The 18,753-nt window shown below is 54.4% G+C and overlaps 6 protein-coding genes across 6 annotated transcripts; 4 read left to right on the top strand and 2 right to left on the bottom strand.

The window, feature by feature from the left end:
- The first annotated feature begins 282 nt into the window (after positions 1-282).
- PV07_11521 (uncharacterized protein) lies at positions 283-2,178 on the top strand. The gene is made up of 2 exons (XM_016398966.1): positions 283-1,228; positions 1,310-2,178. The coding sequence occupies exons 1-2, from the start codon at positions 817-819 to the stop codon at positions 2,086-2,088; spliced, it is 1,191 nt and encodes a 396-aa protein (XP_016243528.1). The 5' UTR covers positions 283-816; the 3' UTR covers positions 2,089-2,178.
- On the bottom strand, positions 2,171-4,432 carry PV07_11520 (uncharacterized protein; the record flags this gene model as incomplete). Its single annotated transcript, XM_016398965.1, has 6 exons — positions 2,171-3,185; positions 3,235-3,331; positions 3,519-3,563; positions 3,613-3,677; positions 3,728-3,786; positions 3,836-4,432. The coding sequence occupies 6 exons, from the start codon at positions 4,430-4,432 to the stop codon at positions 2,171-2,173; spliced, it is 1,878 nt and encodes a 625-aa protein (XP_016243527.1).
- A 259-nt stretch (positions 4,433-4,691) lies between these two features.
- On the top strand, positions 4,692-6,758 carry PV07_11519 (uncharacterized protein). Its single transcript, XM_016398964.1, has 2 exons — positions 4,692-5,569; positions 5,620-6,758. Exons 1-2 carry the CDS (start codon positions 4,957-4,959, stop codon positions 6,558-6,560), a joined length of 1,554 nt encoding a protein of 517 aa, XP_016243526.1. The 5' UTR covers positions 4,692-4,956; the 3' UTR covers positions 6,561-6,758.
- Positions 6,759-9,675: 2,917 nt separating this feature from the next.
- PV07_11518 (uncharacterized protein) lies at positions 9,676-13,355 on the top strand. Its single transcript, XM_016398963.1, has 9 exons — positions 9,676-11,379; positions 11,429-11,516; positions 11,576-12,005; positions 12,063-12,180; positions 12,232-12,309; positions 12,437-12,651; positions 12,757-12,803; positions 12,910-12,984; positions 13,058-13,355. Exons 1-9 carry the CDS (start codon positions 11,040-11,042, stop codon positions 13,218-13,220), a joined length of 1,554 nt encoding a protein of 517 aa, XP_016243525.1. The 5' UTR covers positions 9,676-11,039; the 3' UTR covers positions 13,221-13,355.
- A 557-nt stretch (positions 13,356-13,912) lies between these two features.
- On the top strand, positions 13,913-15,986 carry PV07_11517 (uncharacterized protein). Its single transcript, XM_016398962.1, has 2 exons — positions 13,913-15,544; positions 15,734-15,986. The coding sequence occupies exons 1-2, from the start codon at positions 13,941-13,943 to the stop codon at positions 15,891-15,893; spliced, it is 1,764 nt and encodes a 587-aa protein (XP_016243524.1). The 5' UTR covers positions 13,913-13,940; the 3' UTR covers positions 15,894-15,986.
- Positions 15,987-16,011: 25 nt separating this feature from the next.
- Positions 16,012-18,711, bottom strand: PV07_11516 (uncharacterized protein). The gene is made up of 2 exons (XM_016398961.1): positions 18,158-18,711; positions 16,012-18,062 (listed from the first exon to the last, which is right to left on the bottom strand). The coding sequence occupies exons 1-2, from the start codon at positions 18,487-18,489 to the stop codon at positions 16,697-16,699; spliced, it is 1,698 nt and encodes a 565-aa protein (XP_016243523.1). The 5' UTR covers positions 18,490-18,711; the 3' UTR covers positions 16,012-16,696.
- Positions 18,712-18,753: the final 42 nt, after the last annotated feature.

The raw sequence follows: 18,753 nt of genomic DNA, 5'->3' as shown, positions 1-18,753 counted from the left end.
CGTCGCTGATTATTCAGACCTCCGTTCCTTACCTACGGAGGACAGAACCAGAAACAACAACAACAAATCGTTCCTTTCTCTCTCTTTTTTTTCTCTTTTCATCTCTGTTTACGGACGAGTCTCCTTTGGACTCAAAAAGTCGCATTTGGTATTGATTGGCATTCGCATTGGCGTGGACGTTTGGAGCAATCTCACGTCCATCTTCCCTTTGCACCGAGTTCACCCTGTACACGTACGTACAGGGAATGTCTTGTTAAGCAACACACACACACACACACACACACACACACACACACACACACACAGGCGGTACCGGTACTGATCCCGATCCCGATCCCGATTCTCGACGCGCCCAGGGTTTCGCTTCGGGACTACGTTTCTTGGACTCGCTTGGGAAGAGAGGCCAAGACGCCCGTGTATTTGTGCTCTTCATTGCTCGAGGCACAAGCGACCACGTACGGGCCATCGAGCGCGGATCGCGTCGGACTTGAAAACCCATCTCTGAGTGCGTGGAGTCTGGGTGGGAGAAGGAGCGGGGACAAGAGGGAAAAACAGAGAGGAAAGGGCGCTTGAAGAAAGAAGTGAGCGGAGGAGGATTTGGTTGATGTTGAGCTGCTGGGATTCTCGAGTGACAAAGGCTGGAGTACGGGGACAGAGCCAGTGATTCTCGATCCACGAGCGGCCGAAATCCGAAGCTGAAGCTGGCGCCGCAATACAGCAGATTCCCATCCTCAAAAGTCCCTGGACCGCGTCGTCCCCAAACATCCGCAGTCTTTTCGAGGCAGCTAGGGCTAGATCACCACACACTCAGCGTCCATGACTGATTCAGCCCACGCAACACAACCGCATCAAATCCAGCCCACCACGGAGGAACAGCAGTTCAAGGCTCCCTCGCCTCCTCCATCCCCAACCTTCCACCCCAGCCGCACCCTCCCCGACCGCTTCCCTTCCACCACCGCCTACGAAATGTCCACCACCGCTACTAGGCAGACGCTCAACCCGAACTCTCTCGCATGCCGCAGGCGCCGCGGCGGCTCTTTGAGCGCCCCCTTCGCCGGTCGTTTGGGCGGCAACCAAGAATTCACCGTCGACCGCTCCGATCCGCAGAATGAGGAGTTGCTGAAAAAGGTCCCCGACGCGGCACCTAATCTGAGCTTGCAGGAGAGTTTCGATCTTCGAGGTTTCCGGGAGGCCGAGCTGTGGAAGGCAGCGCTGATCGAGTTTGTTGGTAAGCGTTCCCTGTGGTGGTCTATGGGCGAGACGAAGCCATACTGGTTGGGATGATGCTGACAACGGCTGTTGGCTCCAGGCACCTTGATCTTCGTCTGGGCCTCAGCGTGGAACAGTCTCTCCCCAAACACCCCTCCACCGTTGCCCTCCGAGACATCCGGCCCCTTCGGCCGTTCGTACTTCCTGGGTCCTCTCGTCGCCGCTCCAATAAATGCAATCCTCCTTGCACTCCTAATCTTCTCCTTCGGTGCCGTTTCCGGAGCTCATATGAATCCCCTGATCACGATCGGGACATTTTTTGCGAGGTTAACCACCTTTCCCCGTCTGGTGTTGTACCTGGCGGCGCAGATCTCGGCTGGTGCGCTTGCCGGGCTGCTGTTAAGAGCGGCGGCAAATACCAGAGAATTCAAGGTCGGGGGATGTTATCTCTTCGAGGATATGGGGACTCCTGTAACGAGTGCGTTCACCGTCGAAGTAGTCGCTGACTTGCTGCTGCTTGTACTCGCATTCGGAGTCGGTCTGGATCCCCGTCAGCGCGAGATTTTTGGCCCAGCCCTGGGACCAATCTTTGTTGGGCTGGCCGTGGGAAGTATGGCGCTGTGTACAGCATTCACACTGCCCGCATACGGCGGTGCTGGCATGAATCCAGCGAGGTGTTTCGGTGTGTTTGTGGGCAGCCGCTTCCCAGGCTGGCACTGGGTGCACTGGGTGGCGCCTCTTGTGGCCAGCATTTTCCATGGCATGGTGTATTTCCTGGTCCCGCCGGGTGAGCCCAATAGGGCGAATGCACACAAGATCGGGAGAGTCACGCCAAAAACCGAGCCCCAGGAACAGGAGGATGGAAAGGAGAGCGTGTAGAGTCTCATGATGGGCTTCTGCTTTCGCAGTTTTGAGATAATCGTAATGGCAGACTGTCACTCGGCGACCATGGGTGATCGTGTCAAGCACCCATCATGACTCTTCTCTTGGGCGCCTTTTTCTTGCCGCCTCCCTTGACAAATTGGACAGCCTTATGACTTCGTTCCTCCAGGCCGGTGCCCTCGCCTCTGTGGCCTTCTATCCAACAGTTGGTACAGTAGAGATCTCCGTCACAGCCGATGCACTGGAGCGTAGCGTCATCGTTGCAGATGATGCACCATGTATCAATTTCCTCGTCGGTGAAGCCTATCTTGGGCTTTGACGCAGCAGATGATGACTTGGTAGATTTCATGCCGGTGGGGACTGCTGGTAGGGACAAGCCTGCAAAACGAGAGGCTAGGTCGTCGTCTTCATTTGACTGTTCTGTGGAGGCTACCGGGTCTGGCAGTTTTGAAGGTGTGGTTGGAAGGTCGAAGGTAGAAACATCCCGTCCTGGGCTCGGGCTTGCATACCGTGGATCGCTTGGTGCCACACCGTCTTCATCCTCTGGCAGACTCCTGTGTTCATCCTGTGAATCTGCAGTTTCAAGATTGGCCTCATCTAGAATCCTTGCCAGCAGTTCGTCTGCCTCCTGGTCCAAAGTGTCTTTCGACCTGGTGCCTACCGCGGCGACTGGACTCTCCTCTGCTTCCGGTCCAGGTTGAAAAACCGAGACATCAATCGCCGGGAGCTTTGTAGAAATATAATCATCTCCTGCCTTTTCAGCCTGATCTTCTCGTAATGGTTCACTTTCTGTTTGTGACGCATCTGCCAGCGCAGACTTTGCAGTCCGCAGCAGATCTGCGACCTGTTCCTCTTCACTCTGTGTGACTTCCCACGCATCTGAAGGCCCTAAATCTGCCAGGAGTTCCTCCACTGTTTTCTCATCTTCAGTTTTCTGATCTTGAGACTGTTCTGCCGAAGTGGCAGGGTCTTTGAATTGAGAGGAAGGGCTGCCTCCAAGAGATTTCCATCTCGTCAGAAGGTCGGAATGGAGAGCGCGAGCCGGGCTAGGGTCAAGCGAAATAGGAGAGCCTTTCCCGAGAGGGGTTCGAAAGCTAGGACGCATCAGCCCAATATCAAAGGTTTGCGAAGTAGTGAATTTACTTTGTCTGTTCAAAAGATACCGTCGACGTTTTCAGCGCATTTAGCCGCGCGAGTAGATCTCTGTCTGCATTTGACTTTGACTCATCAGACATCACGTCTGTGTTTGTTGTGTCATACAATGCTCATCTTGGAAACGGTTGTAAGAGCCACAAGACGACCAAGAAGCTTGGTCACAAGCGTGGACATTCACGTTTTGCGTCAGCGGTCAATTCCGCCTGACGTAGTCGAATTGCACTTCTCATAATCATCCGCATCATGATCTCGCATCGGTTATCAAAGATTACCTAGGAGTGCCATCGCACTTTGAAATGCCTCGAGCACCTTTGCATCTGAAAACAATGTAAGCTGAGCACTGTGTGATAAGTGTGTGTGACTCACGGTGGGCTTGCTTCTGAGCCAATAGTTTCTCCGAGTTCTGAGCAAGAGCAATCCGTGTGCGAAGTCTGCACCTATAGTTAGATTGCATCTCCCCAGTGACAGCCCGTTGAAATACCTCTTGATGGCCCTATCAGATTCATGGTCGTTTGAAACTTGCATATACAGCGCGAATTGCTGCAAACGGTTAGCCCTCCCTCGGTACCCAAGTGAAGTAGCTGCCTACCATAAAGCGGGCATTAAATTCATCCATGATTTCCCTTTCGGCGGCGATGCAAGGCTGGACCTCCCTTTTATACCGCGCTTCAAGATCGTCCCAATCCATTGGATCCAAGTCGACCGAAGTGTCCCTCTCGTTCAGTGCTCGCTCGAACTCTTGAAATTCGAGCTCCAATTGCTGCTGATAATCGTGGATCTCCTTGACAAGACTATTGCGTCGGGGCAATGGATCGGGAGCTGCATCGCTTTCTCTGGCGGTTGGCTGAACCAGTGGTTTCTCGCTGGCATGAGGCCATCCTTGATGCTCATCAGGGTTGTTCCCAGGATGGAACGCTTGAGACTCGGGCATTGCTGGGAGCGTAACAGATCTCTGGAATCTAGTGCTTGTAGGACTCGATTTCGGCGCTTCAACCGGCTGATAGATCTCCTCGTTCGTACGCTTTCGAGCCACGCTGCCTTGTCTGGACCTGGACCTGTGCGGTAGTGGTGAGGAGTGAATTGGGGTGGCCGCGTCTGTATTCATCTCTGGAGGAGGCGTTTGTTTCCCCTCGTTCGTAATCGGGGAATAAACAGCACCAGTCTCAGCGCGATTCACTGCGTCCATCTTGGCTAAACTGATTGCACACTAGAACGTCAATGAAGATTCAACGGTGAACAAAACCTCACAGCACTTTTCACTTTGTCTATCCTCGGTTAAACCTCGGCACACGCGTAAATTGTGAGTTATCCTTCTTCGGGGTTAGCGTTCATCGCCAAATCACGTGATAATATATGTTCTACGTCATGCCGCAGCTGAGACGGTCCAGGCCTAGCCTGAGCCTCAGATCGCTTCGAGACAGGTGAGTCGTGCCTAATTCAGTTCCCGTGCATCTCTTTGACAATCGGATGTCGCCTTGATGACAATGTCAGCGTTGTCGCGATAATCGTGCTCGATGCACCCTCGTCACGGGACAAGCCTCATTCTAACATCATGATTGCAGATTTCTTGCCAGCGAAACCGCGCCACCGCCGAAATCGCTGGATGCGGAGGTTAAAGACGACGAGACCACTGAATATGAAATCGAGATCCCCTTGACTGCTACTGACTCTTCTACCGACTCTACCTACGTCAGCGTAGAAACTGTCAAGATGGAGTGTCCTGTCTGTCGCAAACACCTCACCGAAAGCACGACCGTTAATTGCGCAAATTGTGTGAACAACCTGCTCTACAACTGCCGCTTCGACCTTGCCAGAGTCCTGCTCGAGAAAGAGTCCCTGGGAAAGAAAGTCGAGGCCATTGTTGGTCCAGAGCCTGAGAAACCCCTTGATGAAGAGACTGCGAGACTCAGAAAGGCCTGGCAGAAACAGCAGGAAAAGATCGAAGAGCAGCGGGCCAAGGAGCAAGAAGAAGATATGCGGCGCGAACTCGTCATCAAGCAGAAGGAACTGCAAGAGAAGAGAGACCACGCGCAGGCTTTGAGAAAGAATCTAGAGGAACGAAGAGCCAATCTCGCCGCCGCAAAACAAGCCCAGGCCAGGAACCAGAAGAAGAAGCTGGAGGAGCTCAAAGAGAACGGGGAGAAGCTGAAAGCCCAGTATGACGCCTTTCATGAGAAGATTGTCGACACTCGAGCCATTCTCTGCCGCGAAGCCGCCAGTCTGTTGAGGCTTCATCACTCCAGGAGGAAGACCAAAGACGGTAAAATCAAGGATCGCCACTTTATTGCTGGTCTCTTATTGCCAGACTTGAAAGAGATCAACAGTCAGTCCTCGAGCACCCATCCCCCAATTCCCCACTAACTAGTCGTATAGACATGCGATGCACTGAACTCACTGCGGCACTTGGGAATGTCACTCGACTCATTTTCCTCTGCTCCTTCTACCTTGGTATCAGACTCCCTGCTGAGATCACACTGCCTCACCGAGACTACCCACTCGCAACCATCAACCCTCCGCTTACCTCGTACCTTGGACAACGCATCACCTTCCCCGGCAGTGGGTCGAGTCTCTCTGCGCCCGGCAGTCCTACCGCTTCCCGAATGGATCTCAGCTCGTCTCCCAAACCTCGTCCACTTTACATTGGCTCTGATGACTACAACGAATCTGTTGCTCAGTTTGCCAAAAAGGAACCCCTGGCGTTCAGCTACTTCATCGAAGGTGTCTCTCTCCTAGCTTGGGATGTCGCATGGCTTTCCCGCACTCAAGGCTTCGTTGCAGGTACCGAAACGTGGGAGGATGCCTGTGACATTGGTCGCATCTTATTTCAAATGATCCTGGCTCCTGCACAATCCACCGCGCTGACTCGAGTTCTCGCCCAACGCAACACCCACAACCGTCAGCGCCGAGCCCAGAGCACATCATCGCCAGTCATCGAAGACAAGGACAACGCGTTCCCAGCACGTCTTGGCTCATATTCCCACAACTCAGCTCACACATTCCTTGGATCTGCCGCTGCAGCCGGAGATAACCCATCCCGCCACTGGCGCCTGAACCGATATCCAATGATCTCTGACCCCTTGAAGAAGCATCTCATCGCAGAAATGAACAACGCTGAATGGGAACTGTTAGATCAACAAGAATGGAACGATGGGGGAGAGAAGATGGATGAGGCCGTCTTCATCAAGACGAGACCGATGGACGGGAAGGAATATGATGATGCAAGAAGCATCATAACGCCCGGTGGAGAGGAGGACGCCGCCCGCGGCAAGGGCAAGAGCGGCTGGACCAAACTCAAGAACCGAGAAAAGGAATAGAAAGGGCGGCAGCAGGGACACGAGCAACGAACAATGACGCAATTGCATGGGGCTTGGGGGGATACTTGGCCCAGCATGAGGCTGGGAAATTGGCGTTGGAGGCTGTCTGTGGTTCGATGTAGAACGAGCGCATCATGCGCATGCCGTGCTGGCGACAGCCAGCACAATAAACACGAATGATACCCCATTTCAAACCAACCGTCTTCGCCCTCTCAGCGAACTGTCAAGTCAGGGAGTTCCTCCTCTCAAAGTAGTCCAAGATAGTGCGACGAGAGCGACGAGCAACGGTAAGGTACCGTGCAATGGTCCCAGACAAGGACAGCGGCATACTCGTCATCCGCATCAGGCCGAGTGTCCAGACAAGGCTGGGTTCGGAATGTGAGCACAGGCCAGGCCCCGGCCGTCCACGAGGCTGAGGAATGCAACGGCAACGAATCAACGAGCAAACAAACAGACGGCGGCGTATTCCACCCGGATGTGCTTAGAGCTCATGTGGTCTCGATCTGGTCTTCCTCCTCTTTATCCGTTGCTTTCGTTCACGGCGCCTCGATCATTCAATGGTATCCAGCCGTTTGTACAATGGCACAGAGAGTGTTCGGGATTGTTCTTTGTTCCCTCGTGGCGGACACTTTAATTCGCGACGCTGGCATGGGATCCTTTCGTGCTGCCTCACCTCCTCTCCCCCCAGCCATCCATCCACTCGTCCCAAGTCCCGAGTCATAGGAGATCACGCATACACGCACACACACACACAGCTTGTCACTCAGACCTTCCCCGGGCCCCGTGATCGATCCGTGCTCGCGCCCCCGCCAAGTACCAGCCATTGCAAATCCATCGCCAAGCGCAAGCGAGAGGTGCTGCAAACAGTAAGTAGATCAGACGGGGCGCACAAGTGAACGCGCTGTTTGCGCATCACTGAGAACTGTGACGCGAAACAACTGAAGAACATTTTCTGTGTCCCCTTCTCTTCCACACTTACCATAGGAACCTTCCGCATCCTTTTCCCTCGCTTGCACACTCAAGACTCGTGACGACACAACAGCAACATTTCCGAGTGCTTGTGAACTGGAAGACTATCAATATACTGAAGCAAGACCCACCTTTTGAGACCGTCGACCCGGTAAGACACGACACCATCCCCAACCAGCAAGTCCCCTCTTCAGAACATTCAAGATGAAGTGTGGCGGTAGCGTCGGTGCTTTAATCGCCGTTGCGAGCACAGTTCTCGCGCAAGACAACAACTGCTACGAGGAAAAAGGTAACTGGTACTGCGATTCGGTCCAGGCGATCTCGTACTCGAATTTCGGCATCGCAGGCCAGTACCAGAAGGTATCGTACATGGGATCGAATGGGGAATGTGATTTCGCCGCACAGAGCTACCAAGGAGGAATGGCGCCGATGGACGGAGAGGTAAGAAACAACCAAGCATCCTGGGGGACTGGATTATCAACTTACCCATGTTATTTGATAGGTGTCCTGGCATTTCCGTGGGCCCATCCAGTTGAAGCAGTTCGCTTTTTACACTCCCGGCTCCGATAACACAAAGCGATCGCTGCATCCCAACCCGCATCAGCGGCCATACCCGCACAAACACCTGCACAATCAGAAGAGTCATGGTGCCAGTGAATCCGGTGGTGGGGGTCATGTGGAGAACAAGCGTGGTGTTGGAGACTGGGTCACAGCCACTATCAATGGACAAGTTGTGTCATGGATCAATCAGTACGCTGGGCCGGGCGCTGCAGCTGCAGCTGCAACGCCTGCTCCTGGAAACGACGGTGATAGTGGCCAGAGATTGGCACCTGGATCAGCAAGTCCTGCGTACACTGCTCCTCCACCCCAAGCGAGTATAAATGCAGGCTCAGGCCAGTGGGGAAGGCAGGCCTATTACATGGCTGGACAAGGTGCTGCCGAGGGACTTGTCTTCTTGAACCATCACGGCGGTCAAGGATCGGGCGTGTTTGACACGTGAGTAGTGTACTTCGATCTCTTCGATCGATGTTGCGATACTGATAATTTCACAGTGTCTGGGGGATGTCGCTGTCGTACGCATCAGCAGATAACAGTGCCGGCTCTTCGTCTCCAGTCACCTTGGCAGATACCTTGATACCAGACGACAGCGAGTTCGTCATCATGAGCGACAAGCCATGCTCGGATGGCGGATGTGGAACAGTGCGAGACGGAACGGTTGCCTACCGTAAGTCCATTCATTTCTTGCCTGCTCGGTGTGAAGCTGCATCTAACAAATATCACAGATGGTTTTGACGGCGCTTCCAAGCTCTTCCTGCTTGAGTTCAGCATGCCCTTGTCCGGCAACACAGGCTTCAACGGCGACATGCCCGCAGCGTGGATCTTGAACGCTCAAATTCCCCGCACAGTTCAATACGGCAATTGCTCCTGCTGGAGTTCCGGTTGCGGCGAGTTCGATGTCTTCGAAGTTCTGGACTCTGGCAATCAGAAGTGCAAGTCGACCTGGCACGGGCTGAAAGCAAAAGGCGACTCGAATTGGTTCCAACGACCAATCAGCGGAACAAAGAAGGCTGCAGTATTGCTCGATGGTAGTTCAGGCACTGCGCATATTGTAATTTTGCCTGATAACACGAACTTTGACAAGAGTATCTCGGAGGGGACTGTGGCTGGGTTTGTCAACTCGATCCAAGATCCGAAGTTGAACATTCAGGTTGCTTTGGATAGTTGAGATGGCGACAGCTTCAGAAGTTGGCACCCCAGACGCACTTGATATGTTGTTAACAAGGGTGGCTATGGTCAGTTCTTTTCTGCTGGCTGCACTTAAGGCCATCGGGAGGCAGTGAGGAGATAAGGGAGTCGGTACAAGATCTCCCGGTTATGGTTAGCACTGATCTCGGGACGTGTAGACCTAGGTATCTGAGGGTATAGAATTGTATATATGGGAAGAATGTATTTCCCAAGTAGTAGTCAGTGAGGAAGACGAGAGACAAGATGATCACGATGATTTGACAAAGTGCATTTTCTGCTATCTCCTCCTCCGAATAGGGTGCAGCTTAGAGCGCAGTTCCGCACTTCACATCCCGGCGAGCCACATACTGACCAGACGTTTCTTAATCACCTTCTCGTTCCCACTTCTACTCGTCAATAATACCAATCGACCCGAATGTTTTTGGCGACAGAAGAGGGTGATCCTAAACAGAGCTACTTGAACGAACCCAGCACCTGCAGAACGAAAACTCGCCACTAGGCTTGTTGGCGCCGGCCATACCACAACTCCCTCGTCAACCACTTGAGTCGAGTCATTGTAGCGCTCTTCAAGATGCCCCGCCCTGCAGTCAGAGACAAGGATGCGCGGGGAGGTTGGCTAGACTCACCTTGACGAACGGTCGCAGAGGCCTCCGTTGATCCCCCTTGACGTATCGCCGAGTACGCCTGTTGCAACCGCGGCCAGAGCTCGGGCAGACCAACTGCAAGTTCCTCGTCTCTCGCTGATAAAATCAGTTGATCGATGGCCTTGCTGTGACCACGGGACCTTTTCCGTATCGGACCGGTCTGCCGTCGCCCTTTTGTGGACAATTTAAGCTGTGCATGGGTATCATATGCAACCGACGGGCCCTTGACCAAGGGATAGACGTTCCGGTGGAATGTCGCCCTCGCCCCAGCCAAGGCGTTCTGCAGGGTCAGTGAAAGAGTCTTTCCTATACTCCGTACCCCTACTCTCTTCTCCACGTGGGGTCCAGCTCCTTCCCCACGCAATACTCCATTTACCGTCTAGGGTATGGAGTAAGTCGAGATGGTGGAAAGCTTTCCGACGGAGTGGGAGGTGAGTATCCGGGGCCGCGATGACAGCCGGCCTGAGCACCTCGATAAAACTCGAGTCCACGTTTGTCGACGACAATAGCTTGGAGATGTTCACATGTCCGAGTTCTCACGACAATGAATGGAGCAACATATCTCCCACGTCCTCCAGCCCACGAGGCCTCCAATACCAGCTCGGCGTAGCAACGGCCGAAGCAGGACTACATCCCGGCGGAGCTTCTGGCCTTTGAGTTCCACAAAGCCTTCCAACCCCGCAATCTTCCACCGTTGTTTGGGGGATGCTGGAGACCATCTACCAGGGCAGACGTCGAGTTCACTCTCTCATTCGACCACTAGACAAGCAAGCCAAGCAATTCAAGCCAATTTCTGAATACGAAATGCAACAGCGGAATTCCGTCGTCAATCCAAGCAGCCACCAAGGCTCGGACGTCATTGCCTTCCCTGGACTCGCTGGTCCACCATCATACATATCATCATATAGTCGAACTGGTCTCCGAGTCCAAGAAGCGATGGAGAAGATCGTTGCCACTCCTCGTTTTCCTCTAAGAACATTTCCTTCCTCCAATTTTCATCCTTTGCATTGTCCCATTCAGCCAATTTTGCCCGTACGGACACTTTTGCCAAAGCGAGGCTTTGAAGTGATAGCACACGACCAATTCTCAGCATCCTCCGGCGACTGGAGTGGGAAATATTATGGCCGACAACATCGACAACAAGGGTATATCGGCTCACAATGAAATTGAGAGCCTGAACCTGCCCCCTACTTCACACAAATTCAGGTTCTCCGAAAAGTCCAAGCACCAGGATGGCGATGTTGCCTTGAAGCTGTTCACCAATGCCGATGACCTGCATGTCCCAATTGATGAGGCAGAAGAAAAGAAACTGATTCGAAAAGTCGACTTCTTGATCCTTCCACTAATCGCCGTGAACTATGCCTTTTTCTACATCGACAAGACGACACTGTCATATGCGGCCATATTTGGTATCCGCGATGACCTTAATCTCCATGGAACCCAATACAGCTGGCTCAGCAGTAAGTTGGTGTGATACGCACGGATGCACATTTCGCTAAGGGGCTTCAGGTCTTTTCTACTTCGGCTTCCTGGCATGGGCCTTTCCGACCAATTTCTTGATGCAGAGGCTTCCATTGGGCAAATACCTCGGCTTCAAGTACGTCGAGTTCTCTTCTCGTACCGTGCGGTCCCCTTCATGCAACTGACAGTGGATAGTATATTCATGTGGGGGTTCTTTCTCATGCTGCAGGCTGCCTGTAACAGCTTCGCTACCCTCGGCGTCCTGAGAGCCCTCGCCGGCGCTGCTGAAGCCTGCTCGGATCCTTCATTCATGCTCATTACCTGCATGTGGTATACACGACGGGAGCAGCCACTGCGCATTGGACTATGGTACACGGCAAATGGTCTCGGCATCGCACTTGGTGGACTCCTTGGCTATGCTATTGGCCACATCAGAGGCGCATTGGCATCATGGAGGTATGAGTTCATCATCATCGGAGCGCTATGCTGCGTGTGGGGAATAGTCATTGCAATCTTCATGCCTGACAGTCCCGTCACGGCCAAATTCTTGAATGACCGCGAAAAGAGGATTGCCGTTGAACGACTCATGGGTAATCAAACTGGTGTGGAATGCAAGGTCTTAAAGGCAAGTAAAGCCCATGTCGCACGTAAGACGCTCGGCTAATGTGATTCTGCAACATAGCCCTACCAGATCTGGGAAGCCTTCACGGACATCAAGCTTTACCTGTTCTTTATCCTCGGTGTTGTTGGAAACATACCAAACGGTGGTATTTCAAATTTTGGCACCCTCATTATCAAAGGTGATTCATCTTGGCCTTTTCACTGAGATTGAAAGCTGATATGCTGTACAGGCTTTGGCTTTTCAACGCTCGTTACCACGCTGATGCAGATTCCCTATGGTGTCTTCATTATTCTGTCAATTCTGACGTGTATGTTAGCCATTTCCTCGGCACTTCCGGGCAAAGTGCTTCATTCCCAGCCAAAGATCTTCTGTGGCCTGGATTTCTGCTTCAACCTGTTCTTGAAATTGATGCTGATCCAATGTACCTCTTCCAGGTGTATTCTTAAACAATCGCTTCCCCAACAACAACCGCTGCAAGTTTATCTTGCTATTCCTGTGCCCCAACATCGCAGGCGCATTCGGCCTTTGCTTTGTTAACGAAAAACACCACGTCGGCCGCTACTTCTGCTATCTCCTGACTGGGCCATACAACGCGGCCTTTGTGATGATTTTGTCTCTCCAAATTGCAAACACTGCGGGCCATACCAAGGTATGTTGTTGACATACCCTCACTGTGTCCCATTGGACAACATGGCCTTCGATTTCCTTCGATTTTTCTTTTCTTTTGGTCTGCTTGACTGACAGAAGCATGCAGAAAGTCGTCACCAACGCAGTTCTGTTCTTGGGATATTGTACCGGAAAGTAAGTATTTCCTTCCCGAAAAACCCGAGCTATTCGGGCGTGTGCCCCAAATCACGCGCAGGTTGTCGAGCAATATGGCTGACTGCATCATTTTTGAATCCAACAGTATCGCCGGCCCGTTCTTCTACAAGACAGATCAAGCGCCCGAGTACACACTGGGCATTTGGAGCATGATTGTCAGGTATGCATGGCCCGACCCACTCCTTCGCTTTTCAATCCATATGCCCAGGCACCTTACTTATGCATATGAATAGCCATCTCCTCGAAGTCTGCGTCATCATCACCTTCTGGATGTTGATGAAGTACGAAAACGCCCGCCGCGATAAGATTCAAGGCCACCAGGAACGGGACCTCGACGCCACCGCGTTCGGAGACTTGACGGACCGGGAGAACTTGAACTTTCGGTACATCTACTGAGGGATGAAGGTTGCGAAGCAGGCAGAGGACGAAGGAGCAAGAAATTGAAATGAGGAAAGACAAATAGAAGTGTCAGCAATAGCCACCCTTCAAAAAGGTGAAGGAAGAAGTAGCGAACAATACACGAGATTGGATCACATTCACGACCAAGGGAGAGCGTGGTGCGACAGCAATCCTACGGCACAATTGCCCTATCATCCGTGGTAGTAACCAACCACTGCCTTCTCTGTCCGTGTTTTCGAACGTAACGTATCGTGCCTCTCGATATGGGGCGAAGCCCGTTACTCCAAACCCCAAGGAAGCCCAGACTTTTCTGCCGAGGAAACATCCTCCTCCATGACACGACAGATTAACGTTACACACCATGTCATTTGATGTTCGTCGCTTATGGGATGTTCCCCGCTTCCCCAGGTTCCGCGCGCCACCAGCCTCTGGAGTCTGGACAGCCTGCGAGCCCAGGTGGGTGGAGGGGTAACATGCCAGGAAGCTGGTGCTGGACCAGCGGCCCGAGGTTGAAGTCGCGCGACTCGTCAAGGCGCCGTGGTGGTGGCCGTGGCTGCTGGAAATGGATAGCCGTCAGTGCACGTCCAATATAACGTTATTCCCTGTCGCAAACGCCGTCCTCACCCTCATCGGCCGTTCTCCCATAAAGCGCATGGGCAGCGTTCGCTAGCTAGCCAGCAAAGGAGTCCCGTCTCGCCAGCCTAAGCTCCTTGCACCATGGCAGGCCTCCCCAATCGTCCCTCTGATTTCGATGCGGCGCACACGGAGAAAGAGAGCATTCCCAACGGCGTCACTGATGGCGCCAGCAGCTCCCTCGCCAACGGGCAACCCACCGATAACATCCACAATATCAGCACCGATGTTTTGATCGTGGGCGGTGGGTTTGGGGGCATCTATGGGCTGTACCAGCTTCGCAAAATGGGGTTGCGGGTGAAGCTGTTCGAAGCTGGCTCCGACTTTGGCGGCACCTGGTATTGGAACCGATACCCAGGGGCGCGCGTCGACAGCGAGACACCCTACTACAGCCTCTCCATCCCCGAGACGTACAAGAACTGGCATTTCACGGAACGCTTCCCCGGTCACCAGGAGCTGCGGCGCTACTTCAAGCACATCGACCGAACCCTGGACCTGAGCAAGGACGCATACTTCAACACCGTGGTCGTCGAAGCCAAGTTCTCGACAGAGACTGACGAATGGCACGTTCGCACCGACGACGGCGGCCTCGCAAAGGCCAAATACCTCGTGCTGGCGACGGGGTCGTCCTACAAGAAGCACTACCCGGACTTCAAGAACATGGACAAGTTCAAGGGCCGCCTCATCCACTCGGCCCTGTATCCCGAAGAGGGCATCGACGTGACGGGCAAAAAGGTCGGCGTGATCGGGTCAGGCGCAACGGGGGTGCAAATCGTCCAGGAGCTCGCACGCGAGGACTGCCAATTGACCGCCTTCGTGCGCACCCCGAACCTGGCTCTGCCGATGCACCAACGCAAGCTCACAAAGGAGGAGCAAGACAACGCAAAGTCCTTCTACCAGGCCTACTTCCAGGCCGCGAAGCAGTGCCTGAGCGGCTTCCCGTACAACCCGGCGACCAAGACCTTCTTCGAAGCCACCCCCGAGGAGCGGCTCGAGTACTGGGAGGAGCTGTGGCAACGGGGCGGCTTCAGCTTTCTGATCTCCAACTACCGCGAGTTCCTGACCAACAAGGACGTGAACCGCGAATTCTACCAGTTCTGGGCCCAGAAGGTGCGCGCGCGGATGAAGGACCCGTTCAAGCGGGACGTGATGGCGCCGCTGACCCAGGGCCACTGGTTCGGCACGAAACGGCCCTCGCTGGAGCAGGACTACTACGAGATGATCGACCGCGACAACGTGACGCTGGTGGACCTGACGGCCACGCCGATCGTCGAGTTCACCGAGACGGGCATCCAGACCACCGACAAGCTGCACGAGTTCGACATCGTCATCCTCGCGACGGGCTACGACTCGGTGACGGGTAGTTTGATGGACATTGGCCTGGTCGACACCGACGGCGTGTCCCTAGGCGACAAGTGGAAGGACGGCACGTACACCTACCTCGGCCTGGCCATCAACAAGCTGCCCAACATGTTCATGGTGTATTCGCCGCAGGCGCCCACGAGCCTGTCCAACGGCCCGCCCATCATCGAGATGCAGATCGACTGGATCTGCGAGGCGATCCGGAAGATGAAGGCGGAGGGCATCCGGTATGTGGACGCCAAGCAGGAGGCGGCCGAGAAGTGGCGCGAGGACATCCAGAAGATGAATGCCATGACGCTGTATCCGGAGACGAACAGTTGGTACATGTGAGTGACTCTGCCCTTGTCCCTTCTCCCGATACCCAGGCTTCCTGTCAATCAACCTCGTGAAAAAGGAGCGAGGTCTTGCACTGTCCAGTGCATTTCGAGACGCCAATCCAACACCCAATATCGGGCTATTCAACTGCTTCTCCCTCTAACTTAGCATGCCTTGCTGACCTGCCAAACCATCACCAGGGGCGCCAACATCCCCGGAAAGCCTCGCGAACAACTCATCTACCTCGCCGGGCTGGACGTGTACGACCGGGCGACGAAAGAAGCGCTAAAGACATGGGACGGGTTCGAGGTGGTCAAGAATAGAGTTGTGCAACTGAGGCAGAAGACAGAGAGTGAGTGAACCAGAGAGTCAGGGAGTGAATGATAGGGTGAGTGAGCGATGACGAAGAGATTGCGAGGTGGTCTACGACTGACCTGGCTTTTTCAGGGGAAGATGCCATGTATGGAAAGGAGGGGAGGGGGGAGGGAGGTCGTCCGGTCTTACGTTGGGGGCGCTCAATCAGTGAGATAGAGAAATGGGATTGATTGATTGCTTCAAGATCGCGCTGGAGATTGATTCAGACCACCTTCGTCCCCATATGCCTGTGCTGTGCCTGTGGAATCAACAACCAGACCAGACCATGCCTGCCTCCTCCCTTCCTCCCTACCTATCCCTTGACCTGCCTGGACGTCCCGCCAATGTCCAGTGTCCAGAGTCCAGCGTCCGCATCTCGAATCCAAGCCTGGCGTCGACGCGATATATTCCAATGGTTTCTAGGGTCTAAAGGCAAGGCCCAACGCCGCTCCTCCACTGCTAGACGGTCTATGAGCTGTGCCAAACATTCTATGCATCGCGTCGTTGGACCACACCACCACCACCACCACCACCACCACCAACCACGCTGATATGAAGGCCAAAGGTATGAAAATGGGAAATGAGCACCGTTCAGGGTTGAACGGTGCACGGCGCACCAGGACGCCGGATTTCTCGGACCGGCACATCATGACCTTGCATTTTCGTCCCAAGTCGTGGTCCTCTTCGCGGGCTGTTTGGGGTCGTCGTGCGCCAGAGAAGATACAACGGGTGAGGCATTGGAGAGAGGGATCCGTCCCCCTGCGTGGTAAAACCTTTGCATACACAAAAACAAGAGCCAAGCAATCCCCTCACCTCGCGTGGCCATTCTGCTGGGTCCCTTCGGGCTCTTGCAAGCCGAACTCCTTCCTGATGGCCGCGCCGACCCTGCTGATGGCTTCGACAATCTTCTCGGCCGGGGCCGCCGCAAAGGTCGTGCGGCAGAACAGCTCGGTGTCGCTGCCGCGCTGGGCCCGGAACCACGAGCCCTTGGCGATGAGGACCGACTGGTCGGCCGCCGCGAGGAAGACGGCGTCCTCGATCTCCACCAAGGTCGCGTAGTCGACCTGCCCCACAGAACCGCACCGGGACTTGTACAGCGGATGCTTGGTCACGTCGATGTTGATCCAGTGGAACATGCCCGCCTTGGGCGGGACCCAGCTGCATATCTGGGTGGGGAGGTGCTGTTCGCACGCGTTCACAATGATGTCCCGGCGCCGCGTGTACTCGGCGCGGATGAACATGAGCCACTCCAGAAACCCCCGGTGGCCCCAGTTCTCCTCGAGCAGGTGGTACAGGTGCACCATGGCGAAGCCCGCGGGGTTCTGCGCGCTGACCTCGTTGTGCCGGATGAAGCGTTCAATCACCTGCTTCGAGCCTGTCACCCACCCGCACCGGCTGCCCGGGGCGATGATCTTGGAGAAGGAGTCGAGGCGGAGGACGCGGCCCGAGGTGTCGAGCGAGAGGAACGACGGGACGAGGTTTTTGAGAAAGTCTGCCACGGGCACCGGTTCGAACGGTTTCGGCACGTTGTGCGTCTGGCCCGAGACAAAGGGCTCCATCTGGAGAAAATAGTAAGGCTCGTCTTCGAGGATGTAGAGGTCGTGTTTCTCCGCCACCGCGTAGATTTGTTTCCGGCGCTCCAGCGATTGGGTGCTCGCCGTCGGATTTTGTCCCGTCGGTACCGTGTAGACGAGAAACGGCTTCGGGGCTCTCCTCGCACTTTCATCCCAGGTGGACAGAATGTGGTCCAGGTCGTCCGGAAGCATCCCATCCGCGTCCATCTTGATCCCCAGCATTTTGCACCCCAGCGGAGCCACTGTTTCAATGGCCGTGCTGAACGTATACTCCTCGGTGATGACGTAGTGGCCTTTCTCCGCGAACATCCGGAGCGCCATCTCCAGCGCTGAGGTGCTGCCGGCCGTCATGCAGATATCCCAGTCCGCGTACGGCGGATCGTGGACGATTTCCGTGTGCTCGGTGACGAAGCGGACCAGCGCGCCCGGGCCCATCGACTGGCCGTAATTGAGCGCGATCGAGAGATCGAGGAGCGATTTCCCCTGCCGGGCGTCGTGCTTGCCGGACGAGAAGATGCGCCCCGACGCGTGTGTCTCGGCTTCCGAGAATTCAGGCGAGACGGGGAGTTTTGCGCTGAGCTCCTCAAAGGGGAAATAGTCGCTAAAGATTTGGGGAATCAACAACCAGAGCAGCAGACGTACAAAGAAGAAGGAAAAAAAACTACCGCAAGAACCCCTCCAAAAAAAAAAACTTACCTCGAAGGTAATCCGCCGCAGAGGCTGATGGTATCGGGCCGGAAATACTTCATGGCACCCTTCAACGAGGAAGCTTGTCGCGCCTTGCTCTCGGCAGAGAGACGGTGATCCCATCGCTTGGCCGCTGGCTTTTTGAAGCACCGTTTACTTTTGAACATGTCCGCACTCGAAAAGGCAGCCACCGTCGTTGGAGGAGGTCCCGTCTTCTGGCGATGGGGCAGCACATGGTCGATGGTAAAGACCGCATGTGTTTCGCCGTTGGCGAGCACAGGGTCGTTCAGCACGAAGGACGACGTGTCTGTGACCGCCTCAGGCTCGGCGTGAGGAGCCATAGTGAGCTGTTTGGTCAAGTGTCGTTTGATCTCTGGATGTGCAATGAGCGAGACTCGAAGACACTGTGTTCACCGACAGTTGGCGAGGCGGGTTACGGGTACAAATAGCAAATAACGAGAGACGACGTAAATGATAGAGTAGGATAGGAAGAAGGAGCAGTGATCCTGTGACGTCCAAACATTTAAGTATTACATACGACGAACACAGGGAGTGGATGGACGGGAGCGATATTAGGTAAATGAAAGGAACAAGGGGGACTCGAC

The sequence above is a fragment of the Cladophialophora immunda genome, assembly GCF_000835495.1.
Source record: "Cladophialophora immunda strain CBS 83496 unplaced genomic scaffold supercont1.7, whole genome shotgun sequence".
Lineage (NCBI taxonomy): Eukaryota > Fungi > Ascomycota > Eurotiomycetes > Chaetothyriales > Herpotrichiellaceae > Cladophialophora > Cladophialophora immunda.
Note: the sequence above shows the minus strand (reverse complement) of the source record. Positions and strands in the feature narration are given on the sequence as shown.

Coding starts and splice junctions, on each gene's coding strand:
- PV07_11521 (XM_016398966.1), top strand. CDS start 817: ATGACTGATTCAGCCCACGCAACACAACCGCATCAAATCCAGCCCACC. Junction 1,229..1,309: donor AGCGCTGATCGAGTTTGTTG/GTAAGCGTTCCC, acceptor TGTTGGCTCCAG/GCACCTTGATCTTCGTCTGG.
- PV07_11519 (XM_016398964.1), top strand. CDS start 4,957: ATGGAGTGTCCTGTCTGTCGCAAACACCTCACCGAAAGCACGACCGTT. Junction 5,570..5,619: donor AGACTTGAAAGAGATCAACA/GTCAGTCCTCGA, acceptor CTAGTCGTATAG/ACATGCGATGCACTGAACTC.
- PV07_11518 (XM_016398963.1), top strand. CDS start 11,040: ATGGCCGACAACATCGACAACAAGGGTATATCGGCTCACAATGAAATT. Junction 11,517..11,575: donor GGCAAATACCTCGGCTTCAA/GTACGTCGAGTT, acceptor GACAGTGGATAG/TATATTCATGTGGGGGTTCT. Junction 12,006..12,062: donor TGGAATGCAAGGTCTTAAAG/GCAAGTAAAGCC, acceptor TCTGCAACATAG/CCCTACCAGATCTGGGAAGC.
- PV07_11517 (XM_016398962.1), top strand. CDS start 13,941: ATGGCAGGCCTCCCCAATCGTCCCTCTGATTTCGATGCGGCGCACACG. Junction 15,545..15,733: donor GAGACGAACAGTTGGTACAT/GTGAGTGACTCT, acceptor AACCATCACCAG/GGGCGCCAACATCCCCGGAA.
- PV07_11516 (XM_016398961.1), bottom strand. CDS start 18,489: ATGGCTCCTCACGCCGAGCCTGAGGCGGTCACAGACACGTCGTCCTTC. Junction 18,063..18,157: donor TGCGGCGGATTACCTTCGAG/GTAAGTTTTTTT, acceptor CCAAATCTTTAG/CGACTATTTCCCCTTTGAGG.